At 40.4% G+C, this 17687-nt stretch overlaps 1 protein-coding gene across 9 annotated transcripts in view; it reads left to right on the top strand.

Annotated features, from left to right (window-relative positions):
* The window catches only part of GIT2 (GIT ArfGAP 2), a 53266-nt gene that overhangs the window by 15587 nt on the left and 19992 nt on the right, over positions 1-17687 (top strand). For 3 of the 9 annotated variants that reach the window (XM_066370726.1, XM_066370723.1, XM_066370731.1), the window contains exons 8-14: positions 2085-2130; positions 3592-3643; positions 7320-7392; positions 7642-7739; positions 8990-9101; positions 13666-13808; positions 16582-16731. In XM_066370726.1, the coding sequence (XP_066226823.1) occupies positions 2085-2130; positions 3592-3643; positions 7320-7392; positions 7642-7739; positions 8990-9101; positions 13666-13808; positions 16582-16731 (674 nt within the window). The remainder of the gene's footprint in view (positions 1-2084; positions 2131-3591; positions 3644-7319; positions 7393-7641; positions 7740-8989; positions 9102-13665; positions 13809-16581; positions 16732-17687) is intronic. The other 6 variants (XM_066370725.1, XM_066370732.1, XM_066370730.1 and 3 more) reach the window with 4 other exon arrangements.

The raw sequence follows: 17687 nt of genomic DNA, 5'->3' as shown, positions 1-17687 counted from the left end.
AATTAGTTCTAACAAATGTTGAAGCAAGTTTTTTGAGGGGAAGGGAGTTGAAACGGAAAGGAATCTTGGAACTTCAGAATGAAAGAAAAGCAACAGATATGACAAGAAGTTGGATAAAAATATCAGACTTTTTCCTCCTAAGTTCTGAAAACTATGTATAACAGTTAAAAATTATAACATCTGATGGGGTTTTCAGCATATGTAAATGTAATACATTTGACAACTACAACAGAGAAAGGGAGAGAAATACGGAGATAAGATTACATTCTTGGGGTGGGGGGAAGGGAGGGGCACAAAGAAAACCAGATAGAAGGTGACGGAGGATGGATTTGACTTTGAGTGAGGGATATGCAGCATAATCAAAGGTCAAAATAATCTAGAGATGTTTTCTCGGAACATATGTACCCTGATTTATCAATGTCACTGCATTAAAATTAATAAAAATAAGATTAAAAAAAAGATTACATTCTTAAAATGATAAAATGTTATTTGTTTCTAAGACTATAAAAATTTATGTATATTATAATCTAGCACAACCACTAAAAACATACTATGTAATAATAGATGCTCAAAACCTGTAGATGAATTAAAATGGAATATTAAAAATTAATCAAAAGATATTTTGATTCAGAATATTCAAAAAAGAGGAAAGGGGGAAGAGAGGAACAAAAAACCAGGCTCAAACAGAAACTAATAAAATTATAAACTTATATCCAAACATATCAAGAAGGACATTAAATGTTAATGAGCTAAACATATCAATTAAAAGCAGACATTGTCAGAAGATTTAAAACAAGATACAAGTCCTGGCCTGACCTGTGATGGTGCAGTGGATAAAATGTTGACTTGGAGCGCTGAGGTCACCGGTTTGAAACCTTAGGCTTGCCTGGTCAAAGCACATACGGGAGTTGATGCTTCCTGCTCCTCTCCCTTCTCTCCCCCCCTTTCTTTCTCTCCCCCCTTCTTTCCCCTTACCCCTTTTTCCCCTCTCTCCCTTTCCCTCTTTTCTCCCCTCTTCCCCCTTCTCTCGCTGCCCTCTAAAAATGAATAAATAAAATCTTTAAAAAAAAAAAAAAAGAAACATGCCTGACCAGGAGGGTGGCACAGAGGATAGAGCGTTGGACTGGGACGCAGCGGACCCAAGTTCAAAACCCCAAGGTTGCTAGCTTAAGTGTGGGATCATAGACATGACCCAGTGGTCACTGGCTTGAAGCCCAAGGTTGCTGGCTTGAGCAAGGGGTCACTTGCTCTGCTGGAGCCACCCGGTCAAGGCACATATAAGAAAGCAATCAATGAACAACTAAGGAGCCACAATGAAGAATTGATGCTTCTCATCTTTCTCCCTTCCTGTCTGTCTGTTCCTATCTATCTGTCTCTCTGTCACACAAAAAAGTCCTAACTATATGCTGTCCACAAGAAACTCATTTTAAATATGATAACTAGATATGTTAAAAATAAAAAGGTATAAAAGGATATATAGTACAATGCAGACACTAAGTAAAACAAAGCTAAAGTGGCTATATTATTAAATGAAGTAGACTTCAGAGCAAGGAAAAGACCTTGCTGCTAGCCAGGTCTTTGGGAATTTGTAGCCAATCTGGCAACTTCTGTTCCCCCACATATAATGCATAATTATGGGAAGATCCTAATTGCAAAAGAGAAATTGAGAAACTCATGCCAGTAGCTCAGTGGATAGAGCATCGCCTCAGTGTATGGACATCCTGGGTTTGATTCCCGGTCAGGGCACACTGGAGAAGCAACCATCTGCTTCTCCCCACTCCCTTTCCCCCTCCTCTCCCTCTTCCTCTCACACAGCCATTGACTTGGTCTGGGTGTGGCCCCAGGCACTGAGGATAGCTCCTTAGGAGCACAGCCTCAGACGCTAAAAATAGTTCAGTACTAGAGCATTGCTTGGCCCCAGATGGGGTTGTTGGGTGGATCCTGGTCAAGGCCATGCCGGAGTCTGCCTCACTATCTCCCCTAACCCTTCCGCCAAAAAAGAGAGAAATTGAGAAAATAATGGTGTGTTCCTTTGCAGGTTTTATCAGTATATGAATAAAACTTTGGCTTGGTTTCTTTTTCAGATCACAAAAATGGACAGCACTTTATAATACCTCAAATGGCAGACAGGTAAGGTCATTGAAATACCAACCAACTTTATCTGTCACTAATATTTCCTTGGTTGTATATATTTGAGTGTATAATAATTTATGTTTAACAAAGCGCATACATTTTTCTCTTTTATGGCTATACAATTTGGAAATAAGACGGCTGTAAGTAAACCACCATATAAAACTTAAGTTGAAAGAGCATAAAAATTGAACGTAACAAATTTACTAATAAGAAAATTGGAATTAATAATATTGTCACAGTTTTAGCCAGTTGTGGCAGTATAATTGTGTCTATAGATTATATTCAAAGAATACTATTATAGAAGTACAAGGGGATCCTCAGGTTACGACACAGTTCCTTTCCTATGGCAGTGATGTAACCAAATTTTGGTGTAAGTTGAAACACACCCTAGCCTACATCACTTACCTATCCTAACACAGTTGTAAAATCATAATCTAGAACATAAAAACACAACTAAGCCACAGAAAAAGTCCAGCTCTCTCACTGATATGCGGTACTACGGCGTGTTCTTCCACCGTGTGCAACCAAACAAGTTCACCACATAGTCCGTAAGTATGATGCTAATAGTGTAAGCCGAAACACTCGCATCTCAATTTTTTTAAGTTTTTATGGGAGTGAGTGTCGTAAACTCGAAACGTCTTATATCGAGACTGTCATAACCCGAGTACCCCTTGTATATTCTTTGTCCATAGCAGGGGTCGGCAAGTTTTTTTGTTAAAGGCTAGATAGTAAATATTTTAAGCTTTGTGGGCCATACAGTCTTTGTCCCAGCTACTTAACTCTGCCATTGTAAATGAAAGCATCCATGGACACTATGTAAATGAAGGGCATGCCTGTTCTGATAAAATTTTATGTTTGGATGCTGAAATTTGAATTTTACATGTAATTTCCACAAGTTATGAAATACTCTTTTCCCTCCCCCCCATTAAAAATGTAAACATTATTCTTAACTCATGAGCTAATCAAAAAGTGGGTTGTAATCTGCTGACCCCTGGTCTGTAAAGTCAGATGAGTTTAAGGTTGCAGGAATGAACCCTTAATTTAGCCAATTACCTTTGCACAAATACTGTCAAGAGTTTATGAAATGATTAATTGCTATTTCAGATATAATTTTGCCATTCTAGTTTTTAACATTCTACCCTTTTTGTAGTTTCTTCTACCATACTTTTTTATACTTAAAAAATCGTGACTTTTCACATTAGTTTCTATCTTTTAATTAGTAGGTGATTATTTTTCTTTTAAACATGTTTACATGATTATGGTATTTCTAGAAGGAGCTACTTTCACCAAGTTCTTTTCAAAGTTTCCTCTCTGATTCTATTGAGCTATAGAATTTTTGGCTCTAACCATGCCCATGAACTCTAATTAACATCTCCATCCTTTGATGAACTTTATCTTATGCAGGGCTCACGGAAATGATTTTATTTATTTGCTTATTAGTTTTGTACATTTTCTTAGCAGCCTGGATTTGTCTGAATTGGCAAAAGCTGCTAAGAAGAAACTTCAATCTGTGAGTATCCTATTGAACTCCTAGTGAACTCCAGTATGAGAACTGTATCCTGCTAATACCTGCTCTCAGCTTGTTACCTGTTGCATCAGATGACTGTTTATTCTCTTAGATGTTGTTAAATTAGAAGCAGACCATTGAATATATAGCGTTGAAGACTGGAAGTATTACTAAGTTCGGTATACCTAGTTTTTTGGTTCTGCTTCAAATAATGCCATTTTTCTGGTCATTTTAAATGTGAAGACTGTGCCTTTGACATTGGGAAATTGTTTCTACTTATAAGAGTTTCTTGTTTCTCCCAATGTAAATAAGTAAGTGGGACACACTTCTTGGGATTTCTTCCTGTAGCCTTATAGGATGGTAAAGATTGATAAAAGCAGATGTTGAAATGGTGAGTACTATAGATTCACTTGATGCCATTGGGATCCAGCCTCCATTGTAACTCTCACATATCCCATGCCTTTCATCTGAGGTTTGTAAATCTGCTTTTAAAATCTGGTGGTCCTGCCTCAGGTATGTGCCCAGAGTTTGCCCAGTACTGCAGCTCAAACCTCACTTTAATCTGAGTATTTCTTTCCAGCTTGCCCACCTCAGGCTTAGTCAGGAGTCAGCCTCTCTGGGATTTCTCTTTGTATAGTCCCCACAAGTGAAGCTTCCCGAAGGTGCGTCTTCAGTTGTTTTAACCACCAGATTTCACTCCTCAGCTCTTCTCATTGCTCTCTGGATCAGAACCAAGATTCTTCTTTGCGTAATTTTAAGGGCATCAACCAACTCGCACCTTTCAGTTCCTGCCCTGCTTCCTATCTGATTGTATGTGTGTGTGTTGAAATATTTCGTTGTGGGTTAGCACTCTCTGAGGCCATTAGCTGCCTTCAAGTCCTCTTTCAGGAATCCTCTTTCCTTCCCTCTTTTTCCTGCAGCGTTCCCCTTTCCCATTCCCAGCTTCCATCCCTTTCATATTCAAGCAGCTAAAATCTGACCACCTTCGCAATGTGGGTAGTAGTTTTCCCAAAGCCCAATTGAAATTGCAGCTCTCCTCCAATTTATGACTTTTTCTTCATTCCCCTTTTCACCGAAGACCCTTTACTAAAACGTCATATAATATTAAGTACTAAATATTACATAAAATGAATTTATTACTACTAGTATTTAACTGTAATATGAAATAAATGTATTTTATGCAATTTGTTTGGTGTCTCTGTGTTCTGTATCTACGGTTTTGTGTGTCTGTTTTATCGCCTTTCTTAAATTAAGGAGGTCATATAGTTAAGATAATAAGCTTTGGAGTTAGATAGCACTAAATATTTTGTGATTTCCTTTTAATTACTTAGAGTATGTAAGCCAATTTTTATTTTAAATCCAACAAAGGTAAAACCCACGTTCCCTTTTGACTATCTTACATTTGCTAGGCTTAAAGCTGGGGCTGTGTCTGTCCTATCTAGCACATGGCAGGCCCTAGGTAAATATCTAGAACCAACTCAAGTACAGCTCCCAAGAACATGGACTCTGGGTCAGACTGGTCAGGTACAGATCTCAGGTCTGACAGGCTCCTTAGCCTCTCTGTGCTTTGGTGTCCTCTCCTAGAGAGGGAGATAATGATGCCTAAAGGGTTGCAATCCAGAACTTCTCGGTGAGACTGAGCTGTTGTTGTTGGCCCCACCTGTGGTCTCCTCACAGGTGAGAAGGATAGTATTCTCACAACATATTTTAAGTGCCTATCTGGTGTTTATCCTACAATATCTCCCCACTTTCACCATCTCTACTTACCTACATACTTTCCTCCCTCCCTCCCACCCTCCTTCCTGAAAAGCTAAGAGATATATAAGACTAATGTATTCCTTAAATTAGCGAATGTTAACACTACAAGGGACTTAAACATGGATCTCAGATCTACTGCCATTTATTGGCTTTGTGACTTTAGGTAAACTACTAACTTCTGTGCCTCAATTTCCTTATCTGTAAAGTAGAATAATAGTAGTTCCTATTTCATAGAGGTGTCGTGAGTGTTAAATACAATGATATTAATATAGTGCTTGTATGTAAGCCCTTAGTATAGTGTTGCTGTTGCAATTGTTAGTAAAAATAACATCAGCTTAGAACTCTTACGAAGGAAGAGACTAGATATTTATTATGTAAGTTCAGGTTTCTACTTGTTCATCACTATCCAGCAAAAGTTTCAGAATTTATTTTGTTTTAAATGTAATGTAACCACGCTAGAGAAACTTTGGAAAATAGGAAAGGGTAATCATCCTTATCCACTATCCTCTAAATGGATTCAGGCTCAATATTTTGGTATATTCTAATTCTTGTTTCAGATACCATATTTCCCCATGTATCAGCAGTCCCATGTATAAGATGCACCTTAATTTTAAGGCCCGAAATTATTGAACTCAAATTTTATTCATAAAATTCATACAACTCCTCATCACTGTCAAAACTCCCATCCATGAGCTTGTCCTCACTGTGTGTGATGACTGATCACTGTCTTCAACAATGAGCGCAAAAACAAGCAGGAAATGCAAGTAAAAAAAAAATCTACAACCACTGTATAAGATGCACCCAGTTTTTAGACCCCAAATTCTTTTTTGGGGGGAGTGCATCTCATACATGGGAAAATATGGTATGTATCTTTAAAAAAATTTTTTTAACTGATTTTAGAGTGAGAGAAAGAGAAACATCAATTTATTGTTCTACTTATTTATATATTCGTTGGTTGATTTTTGTATGTGCCCTGATAGGGAATCAAACCTGTAACCTTGGCATAATGGGATCAGATACATTTCTTTTTTTAATTGTAGTTCAATCATAATTATAGAACTTTATATCCTGTTTTTCTTTCCTCCCAACAAAGTATTGTACTCATTTTAGCAAGTTCCCATGAGGCCTATGTGGCCAGAATTTAAAATTGCTGCATAAACTACCTTGTGGTGGGTATGTGATTGGACATGCACCAAGAGCCCCGTCTCAGTACTAGGTACTGCTTATGGATTGTAGAGTACAGCAGAGACGAGAACAGACTCAGTCAACCCTCGCAGAGTGGGGAAGCAGTCAACTTAAAAAGTAATAGCAACCAAGTGTCAGAGTACATTTTATGAGAAAAAAAGCACAGAGAGAGCTGGAGACACCCTGGCAGGGGCTTAGCCTCATTGGGGCAGGGATCTAGACTCTGAGAGAACTATTTTGTTGGCTGACCCTGCACAGTGTACTGATCAGACAGGCTATGCTTTATTGGGGATGCTCAGTTCTTCTGGGGACTGGAGGAATACTGATGAAGAGGGCAAAGAGATTTAACCAAGTTTTGATGATATTTTTGTGCAGTGGCATGCACAAAATGGCATGTTTTAGCATCTTTATCTTGCCAGGGGTTTACAACCCCTTATATTTGGGGGCAAACATTCTCACAAATATGTATTTGAGATAGGCACATTAGAGCCTCTTGCCTCCTTTATAGCACAGTCCTGTCTGCATGCCATAGAGCAGTGAGGCTGCTATGGGAAGCAGGCATTTCTAGAGGATCTGTATTATTTTGGAAATGTTACTGTCTGTTACAGTGGGTATTTACTAAGCACTGGCTTTGGATAAAACATTGGCAATAAAAGGGTAAATAAGTCACAGTCCCTGCTCATTCTGCTAGTGTTAATCCTTGTCCCTTGTGTTCCTGATATTTTTTTACTTTCAGCTAAGTAATCATTTGTTTGAAGAACTTGCCATGGATGTGTACGATGAAGTTGACAGGCGAGAGACTGATGCAGGTGACTTAACATGTGGCTTTATCTAATAAGCTTGTTATCAGTGGGCAGTGACAAGCTGCCAGCCTCAGTGTTTTACTTGCCCAATTTCTACTGTCCTGATAACACATGTATGGACATTTACCTTTGTGTATGTTGGCTTCGGATTGTGCTTCCTTGAGTCTCCCTAGTAAGGCGGGGCCGTGGCTCTCAGAGGAGTGGTGGCACACCCATGGTGATGAGATTCTATCTCTGGCTCTTTCCTCTGGCTAGTCTGGCTTGCTACACAAAACCACAGTACCCTGGTGACCGAGACAACTGTCGTCCCCTTTCTTCCCGTCAATCCTGAGTATTCATCAACACGGAACCAGGCAAGTGACTGAGTGTGAAAAGTAACCAGTAGTGATATTTTGAGAATAGCTGATACCATGATATTTTTTTCCAGGACAGGCAGTTAAAATTTTTTGATTAATTCAAATGTGAATAGCGTTTACACACACACACACACACACACACACACACACACACACACACAACTCACAAATTGATAAGAAAAGCAGTAGATGCATCTAGTCATGAAACAATTCACAGAAGAACTAGAAATGGCCTTCAAATGTGAAGAAATACTTAACTTCATCAGCAACCTGAGGCATTAATGAAAGTTTCATCAGTCATATTAATAAAATGAATAATAATGGGTCTTTCAAATCAAAGTGATGCAAAGTGGTAAAGATCTGGCAAGGTGGGCTTTCTCATGCAGCAGATAAGAGTTTAAATTATTGCAGACTTTAAAAAAGCAATTTGTTAACCTGTTTCAGAAGCCTCCAATTTAAGTATCCATCCTTTCACATGGGAATTCCTTATTTGCAAATATACTCCAATAAAAATGCAAAGATTCATGTACAGCGATTTTCATCAAGGTGCATATTCAATGATAGAGCATTAAAAACAACCTAAGCACCCATCAAGAGGAGAAAAATGATTAAATTATGAGGGTCTTTTAATTTTTTTGATTAGTGGCTATATGTAATGAAGTCCAGCATATAGACTATAACTATTTTTTAAAATATTTTTACTTACTGATTGATTTTAGAGAGTGAGGAAGGGAGAGAGAGAGAGAGAGAGAGAGAAACTTTCATTTGTTCTATTTATTTATGTATTCATTGGTTGATTCTTGTATGTGCCCTGAACAGAGATCGTACCTGCAACATTAGAATATGAGGATGACATTCTAACTGAGCTACCAAGCAGGGCTAACTTTGTTTACCTTGAAATTTTAAATTTTTTCTCCAAATTAATTTTTTTCCCTCCAAATTGTTTTGATTGCTAGGTCTGTTTCAAAACTGATTTGATATTAGAGACAAAAGGTTTTGGTTTTGTTCCCAAAAATAAATATGTATTGTGAGAACTTAAATATTAATAGTTCTCTTATGTAAATGGTTTTAAACTGATAGCAAGGAAATGTTATTGTGTGGTTCAATTATGGCTATGATTGATGATACCTTGTTTATGCTGGAAGGTCTTTGCCAAAGTCTAACAATAGCCTGCCTAGTTTTATATGAATATTTATGTGTGTATTCTTACATTTGGAAATATTTCCAATTATTTATTTCATCCTCAGGGCAGACAGAAATTAGCTCGGTTTAATGCCCATGAGTTTGCTACCCTGGTTATTGACATTCTCAGTGATGCCAAGAGGAGACAGCAAGGCAGTCCTCTCTCTAGTTCAAAAGGTAACTGTTTCAAACCTCAAAATGTTTGCTTCCTTGGCCTTCTGCATTTCACACAAGTGTTAGATTTAAAATTATAAAGTAATCAGAGCAGCCATCAACAAAAGCCCTGTACATGTTATGGGTACTATACTAAAGCCATACCACATGTTATTGGTATTATATTGTGAAAAAAAGATTACCTCTTTGAGCCCTGATAATTACTATATAAATATTTTAGCATTATTAATTGCTAATCAGATATATCATATATGCAATTTTTTCCTCGTACGTCACCTATCGTTATTCCTATAAAATTGCATCCTGAAATTAACCCAAAATTCTGACATAGCTCTTGTTAAAAGAAGATAAGCCCTCTTGATTGAAATTACAGTTTACCTGCTGTTGCTTACCTACAAAACTGAGTTCTAAATATTTAAAATTTGTTACTATATACTTTAGATGTCTACAGTGAGAATTGTGGTTCAGAATTGTAAAGAAAGCAAGCACCAAGTGCCTATTTCTTTGTTTGTTTTTTGTTTGTTTGTTTTTTTGACAGAGATAGAAACAGAGAGAGGGACAGACAGGAAGGGAGAGAGATGGGAAGCATCAGTTCTTCCTTGTAGCACCTTAGTTGTTCATTAATTGCCTTCTCATCTGTGCCTTGACCAGGGGGCTACAGCAGACCAAGTGACCCCTTGTTCAAGACAGCGACATTGGGCTCAATCAAGCTGGTGAGCCTTGCTCAAACTAGATGAACCTGTGCTCAAGCTGTCAACCTCGGGGTTTCGAACCTAGGTCCTCCGCATCCCATTCTGACACTCTATCCACTGCACCACCACCTGGTCAGGCCCAAGTGCCTATTTCTGAGGTGCCTAGTTCAGAAGCTCAGAGTCTTGTCTCTGTGCTTAGGAACATGCTTCATTCAGCCCCGAAATTGTATCCTTGTTTATTTCTAATTATAAAAATTATACATTTTTTCCTTACTTTTTTTTTTTTTTTTTTTTTGTATTTTTCTGAAGCTGGAAACGGGGAGAGACAGTCAGACAGACTCCCGCATGCGCCGGACCGGGATCCACCTGGCACGCCCACCAGGGGGCGCTGCTCTGCCCCTCCGGGGCGTCGCAGTGTTGCCACCAGAGCCACTCTAGCGCCTGGGGCAGAGGCCAAGGAGCCATCCCCAGCGCCTGGGTCATCTTTGCTCCAATGGAGCCTCGCTGCGGGAGGGGAAGAGAGAGACAGAGAGGAAGGAGAGGGGGAGGGTTGGAGAAGCAGATGGGCGCTTCTCCTGTGTGCCCCGGCCGGGAATCGAACCCGGGACTTCTGCACGCCAGGCCAACGTTCTACCACTGAGCCAACCGGCCAGGGCTATACATTTTTTTTTATTGTAAAACATTTAAATAGCCTGACCAGGCGGTGGCACAATGAATAGAGCGTGGGACAGGGACGCAGAGGACCCAGGTTCAAGACCCCGAGGTCACCAGCTTGAGCCCAAAGTCGCTGACTCAGTCTGCTGTAGCCCCCCAGTCAAGGCACATATGAGAAATCAGTCAATGAACAACTAAGGTGCTACAATGAAGAATTGATGTGTTTCATCTCTCTCCCTTTCAGTCTGTCTGTCCCTATCTGTCCCTCTCTCTGACTCTCTCTGCCCCCCACCAAAAAAAGACATTTAGATAGAAGAAACACGTATCATAAAAATTAAGTTTTCAGCCTGACCAGGCAGTGGTACAGTGGATAGAGCATTGGACTGAGATGCAGAGGACCCAGGTTCGAGACCCCAAGGTCGCCAGCTTGAGTGTGGACTCATCTGGTTTGAGCAAGGGATTACTCAGTCTGCTGTAGCCCCATGGTCAAGGCACATATGAGAAAGCAGTCAATGAACAACTGAGGTGCCACAATGGAAAACTGATGATTGATGCTTCTCATCTTTCTCCATTCCTGTCTGTCTATCCCTATCTATCCCTCTCTCTTACTCTCTCTCTGTCTCAGTTAAAAAAAAAAAAATTAAGTTTTCAGTCAACATCACATTCCCCAGAACAGTAAGTACTCATTAACTGACAGCAGTGTGTTCTTGATTTTACTTGTTCACCCAGGAGTAAACAAGTTCTAAGAAAGCTTATTAAACTTCAGTGAAGGTGCAATGATAAGGGTCCTTTCATAAATTTAGAGTATCAAAATGTACATACTCTTGATGTGGTGGTTCCATTTCTAGGTGTTGAGGGGAAATAATCAGAGGTGTTTTATATGACACTAAAAACATTAGAAACAATAGAGCAATATTTAGTCACATATTTGAATAGTGCACTTTTTCAGAGACTATGTGATGACATAGTGTAAAATAATAATTGTTTTCTAAAAATTTTATTTATTGATTTTACAGAGAGAGGAGGGTGGGGGGACAAGAAGTAGTTGCTTCACCCTAGCTGTTCATTAGTTGCTTCTCACATGTGTCTTGACCGGGCAAGCCCAGGGTTTCAAACCAATGACCTCAGTGTTCCAGGTGAATGATCTATCCACTGTGCCACCACAGGCCAGGTTAAAGGAATAATTTTAAAAATAAAGGTTTAGTTTAGCCTGACCAGGCAATGGTGCAGTGGATAGAGTGTTGGAATGGGACTCAGAGGACCCAGGTTTGAAACCTGAGATTGCCGGGTTGAGCACCAGCTCATCTGGCTTGAGTGTGGGCTCACCAGCTTGCGTGCGGAGTAGCTGGCTTGAGCATGGGCTCATAGACATGCCCCGGTGGTTGCTGGCTTGAGCCAAAGGTAGCTGGCTTGAGCAAGGGGTCACTCACTCACTCTGCTGGAGTCCCCCAGTCAAGGCACATATGAGAAAGCAATTAATGAACAAGTAAGGTGCTGCAACAAAGAATTCATGCTTCTCATCTCTCTCCTTTCCTGTCTGTCTTTTCCTATCTGTTCCCTTCTCTGTCTGTCTCTGTCTCTGTCACAAAAAAAAAAAAATAAAAATAAAGGTTTAGTTTAGTAAATTCCAATTTTGTAAGTAAAACATTTATATACATATATGTATAAGTGGATATACCACATATAAATACAGATTTACAGTCAGTCCTCATTGTTTGCAGATTCCGTATGTGCAAATTCACCTATTCACTAAAATATATATGTAACCCCCAAATGAGTACTCACAGCACTTTTTGTGGTCATTTGTAGACATATTCAGAATGTTGAAAAATTTGAGTCACTGAAAACACATTTCCAACTGAGATTGAATAAGGCCACATTTTACCTTTTGTCTCAACTTTCATATTATAAACAGGTGCTCTTTTCAAGGTCTATTTAGTGTTATGTTTTCCACATTTTTGTGCTTTTGTTGGTGATTCCACTATTTAAAATGGCCACCCAGAGTAGTGCTGAAGTGCTTAGATTTGTAAGCACAAGAAGGCTGTGATATGCCTTATGGAGAAAATGAATATGTTAGGATAAGTTTTGTTTAAGCATGACTTCCAGTGTTTTTGGCTGTGAATTCAGTGGTCATGGATCAATAGTATAAAAAAGTATCTTTGAACACAACACACATAAAACAGGATTATAGGTTGATGAATTGATGGAAATGTAACCAGAGGCTTGCAGGAATCTAACACTTTGTTTCCACTCAGCACAGTGGTTCAGTATTTTCTGATAGTCTTCACAGCAACTTTATAGACCATAACTACTGCAAATAATGGATATTATACACACACACACACACACACACACACACACACACATGCGCTTAGGGAATGGAACAACACATCAATGGCTATGAATGATTCATTAGTTTCAAATTTTCTTTGTTGAATATTCTATAATCATGATATATATTTTAAATATTAATTTTAAAAGTTAAAAAATTTTAAAAGTAACCATAATTTATCATCCAGAGAGTTTCCATCAAAATATCCAGAAACAATATTGGAAGTCAGAGGTTAGCTTGAGTTGTCCCAAAGAAATTGGAGAGACATGGATGATTTGTGAACTCTTTTATTCAAAATGTACTAGAGCCTCTGGAATCATTCCTGCTCCCCTGTAGACCATGCCTTCCTGACATGCACATGTGTGTCTACTGGGTCATTCTTTTTTTTTCTCTTTCTCGCTCACTGGCATCCAGCTGACTAAATACCGTCAGCCTGTTCTTTGAGCATCTAGTTTTTCTAAGTTTCCACTTTAACAATTTTTTTTCCATCTTGGCTTCATGTTACCTTGTCCACAAGTTTCAGTTATCATTGAATCACAGCAAGGTTTGCATTAGTACAGCTTTATCTTCATGGTTTGGAGCTGTACTCTGTCTCACTGAATGACTAGAAACAGGAACCTCCTTCATTTATCTGAGCAGCTCTTCCATATACTGTCTGATTATTGGCTCACACTTGGTGAGAAGGTCAGAAGGATGCTTCAGTCTCTCTGCGCAGCTTATAGTTAGCTGCCTGTCTGACTGATAACTTGCTCTGTTATCTCTATATTGCTGCAAATATAACATTTTTTTCAGTTTTTTAAATGACTAAACCCAAAAATCCTCCCAGTAGTTTTTTTTGGGGGGGAGAGGGGGTTGAGCCTGAAGTAAAGTTATTTGCTTCTATTGATAGACAATGTGGAGCTCATACTGAAAACAATCGATAACCAGCACAGTATTGAGAGTCAAGACAATGATCAGCCGGACTATGATAGTGTGGCATCAGATGAAGACACAGATTTGGAAGCCACTGCAAGCAAGGCAAACAGGCAGAAGGTGAGGTGACACACAGAAAGGGAGACTGTGTTTCTTTTCAAAATCTTTCCTCCTGCAAAATTGCCTTACTTGAGGGCTAGCCCTGTAAAAGTGCAATGGAGGTAAAGTTGGGTTTACTAATGGACTTGGACCACGCAAAGGTCAAGCGAGGTAAATAGTTTTAAAGGAGAGGGTCCTTTGTCCCTGAGTCAGTTGCTGAATTACATAGCCTGCTGCAGTTGTGACTTTATACAACTTGTAAGGGGGGACTTGTGTGTTTTATTCTTTCAACAAATGTTTACTGAGTGACTTCTCCAAATAATACTTTCTTGAATGAGGTGTGGTCCCTTTCCCATGAGGCTGTCACTGCCTAAAAGGAGAGAAAGCTGCAGTAAAAGGTGCATAGTTATACGTGTCATAAGAAGCACAAACAGAAGGAGGTGGGGGTTATGAAGAGATGCAGCTTGTTGCTGAGGAGGAGTCTTTGTAAGTGGGATGGCTCTTGATGTATCTGAAAGAGTGCATGGGTTTGGGCACATGGAGAGGCAGGGAAGGGTGGTCTAAGAAGAGAGAAAGTGACATAAGGGTGTCTGGGGTGGGGGGTGAGACACCAGTTATGTGTAGAGATAGCCTAAAGGAGTGGGACTCAAAACTGCTGCTGAAGGCAGAGGTCACACCATGCACCAGACTGAAGAGCATGGACATCGGTAGGCAGTGCAGAGCTCAGGATGGTTTTATTCTTTTTTTTTTTTTCCCTGAAGTGAGAAGCAGGAGGCAGAGAGACAGACTCCCACATGCGCCCAACCAGGATCCACCTGGCATGCCCACCAAGGGACGATGCTGTACCCATCTGGGGCATTGCTCCGTTGCAACCGGAGCCATTCTAGCACCTGAGGCAGAGGCCATGGAGCCATCTTCAGTGCCCGGGCCAACATTGCTCCAATGTAGCCTTGGCTGCGGGAGGGGAAGAAAGAGATAGAGAGAGAGGAGAGGGGGAAGAGTAGAGAAGCAGATGGCACTTCTCCTATGTGCCCTGGCCGGGAATCGAACCCAGGACATCCACACACTGGGCCGATGCTCTACCACTGAGCCAACCAGCCAGGGCCTTTTTTTTTTTTTTTAAGTGAGATATAGAGGCACAGGCAGGAAGGGAGAGAGATGAGAAGCATCAGTTTGTGGCACCTTAGTTGTTAATTGATTGCTTTCTCATATGTGCCTTGACTGGTGAACTCCAGCTGAGCCAGTGACCCATTGCTGAAGCCAGCAACCTTGGGCTTCAAGCCAGAGGCCTTTGGGCTCAGACCAGAGACCACGGGATCATGTTTATGATCCCACACTTAAGCTGGCAACTTCAGGCTCAAACCAGATGAGCCCACACTCAAGCTGGTGACCTTGGGGTTTCGAACCTGGGACCTCCACATCCAAGTTGACACTCTGTCCACTGCGTCACTGCCTGGTCAGGCCCAGGAAACTTTTAGCTGGGGCAGGAGGTGATAGTTGGCCATTTGGGGTCCTGTATTTTGGGGGAAGTGTTTTAGAGAATCAGAGAGTGTAGGGAAAGAACCCATTTAGGGTACTCCTAAAGAGGTACCCAGGCCACTTCAAGGCTTGGGCTGCAGAGGGTCCAGGTGGGAGAGAGATCACTGTAGCAGAGTGTGAGCCTGGGAAGAGGGCAGCAGGGGTCTGGCTGGTTCAACCTTTGCCATATTCCCAGGACCTTGGCCCAGATCTGGCTCACAGAGGGGCTCAGCAAACACTTGAGAATGGATGAACAGGAAGATAGAGTAGACAGGCCCTAGCAGTAAGTTGGATGTTTAAAGCAGGGGAGATAGACTTACAGTAGATATGTCAGGGATTTCCAGCTCACACAACTGTGAGAGTGGTCATGTCATTGACAGATACAGGGAATACGGAGAGGATGGCAAGAGTCACTTGTCTGAAACACCCTGCCTCGTTTGCCCAGCAGCACCAGGTTCACTTGATGAAAGTCATGACAGGACCCTATATGACAGGGTCCTCTGTGGACTGACTGGCCTTCCACGCCTCTCCGCCCTGCACACCCACTCCCTCTAGCTGAGTTCTGCTGCTGGCTGGAATGTTCTTCCTTAGACAGACACTTACTAATGTCCTCACCTCTTTTAGGCTATTGCTCACATCTCACCTACCCAAAGGCTATCCTGTCTAATTAACATGCACCCACCTTCACCCCTACTTTGGCTCCCCAGCCCTTTACTCTTCTCCATTTTATCTATTTTGTACTGCAGTTACTACCTTCTATCATATTATAGTTACTTATTTTTATTTTTTCCTTCCTTACTCTGTTGGATGTAAACACTATGGAAATAGGAATTATCCATTTGATTTTCTTATATACCTGAAGTCCCCCTAGAACACTGCCTCATGCTCAGTAAAAATCTGTTAGAATCAATTAATGAAAGGAATGAATAAAAAAGAAAAATGAAAGAATTATTTCTTGGACTTTTAGCTAAGGTTGAGTGTAGAAAAATGAATGAGCAAGGAAAAGCAGACAAGACAAATGCACTTAGGAGTCCTTGTCAGAGTAGATTTAGAGCCCCATGGCCTATTCTGTTAGAAACTACTGACTTTAAAATTTTTCAAATATTACAGTGACCCCACCTTTATGTTTTATTTTTGCATTATCCTCAGAAGCCTTGATTTGGTTTGATTAATTTTACAATCCAGCTGGCATGGTCAGAATTGAAATTCTTTAGCTGTTAGTCTTGAATGTTATCATCGTCTCAGATTGTGAACATTTTCCCCAATTTATTTTTAGAGCCTAGATTCAGATTTATCAGATGGACCAGTCACTGTGCAGGAATTTATGGAGGTCAAAAACGCTCTAGTGGCTTCTGAGGCCAAGATACAACAGCTAATGAAGGTGAATAACAACTTGAGTGACGAGCTGAGAATTATGCAGAAAAAGGTAACATGTTAATAAATGCCAGGATGATTGACGCTTTAACCCCATAGTATAAGGAAGAATCCCAGGCACAATGCTTGTGGTCAGAGGGAAGAAAAACAGTTATTGTAACAGACCTAAAAACCTGTGGGCCAAGCTGTCTTTTTGGAAGCAGTATGTATTTGGATATTTCAGATGAAGTAGCTTTGATAAGAAATAAGTCTAGAGTAAGTTTCCCAGTAGAAGAAACATATAGCCCATTAAGTATTTGTATCAGTTGTAGTAACCCTTGCACTATTCTGTGCTTCCTGGGATCCTGGATATCACTCCATGGATGTGATTCTTCCTATTGCTCGTTCTACAAGAATAATCATGCCGGAAAGACAAAGCAGATGAAAGCCCTGGACGGATGTATGTATTTATTAGCATCCAAAATCATACCCCACCCATATCATGCAAGGGGTGCTGTCCCTGTTCACTCTTAGATTCTAAGTTGTTATTCACCCCTACCCTGGCAGCCCTGTCCCACATCCCTGCACTTTATTTTTCACCAGTACTTGACACTAATTTATGATATCCTCAGAGCCTGGAGCAGGGCCTGCCACAGACTAGGTTCTCAAGGAATATAAGACCTTTTATTTGCATAGTGAGAGCTGTACGCTAGTAAAAAACAACCCCATTTGCTTAGCAGTTTCTCATGCATTGCCTTTAAAGAGTCAGAAATATGTGAATCCCTAAGAGAAATGTGGCCAGGAGTAGCAAGGAATTTGCTTAAGATGGGAATTACATATGTAATTTTTTATGAGAAGTATAGGAAAGGAAGTTGAAATATTCTAAATTCTGCCACAATATATATATATATATCTTTGTATTTTTCTGAAGCTGGAAACAGGGAGAGACAGTCAGACAGACTCCCGCATGCACCCAACCGGGATCCACCCGGCACGCCCACCAGGGGCGAAGCTCTGCCCACCAGGGGG

Source organism: Saccopteryx leptura, chromosome 2 (genome assembly GCF_036850995.1).
Source record: "Saccopteryx leptura isolate mSacLep1 chromosome 2, mSacLep1_pri_phased_curated, whole genome shotgun sequence".
NCBI lineage: Eukaryota > Metazoa > Chordata > Mammalia > Chiroptera > Emballonuridae > Saccopteryx > Saccopteryx leptura.
Note: the sequence above shows the minus strand (reverse complement) of the source record. Positions and strands in the feature narration are given on the sequence as shown.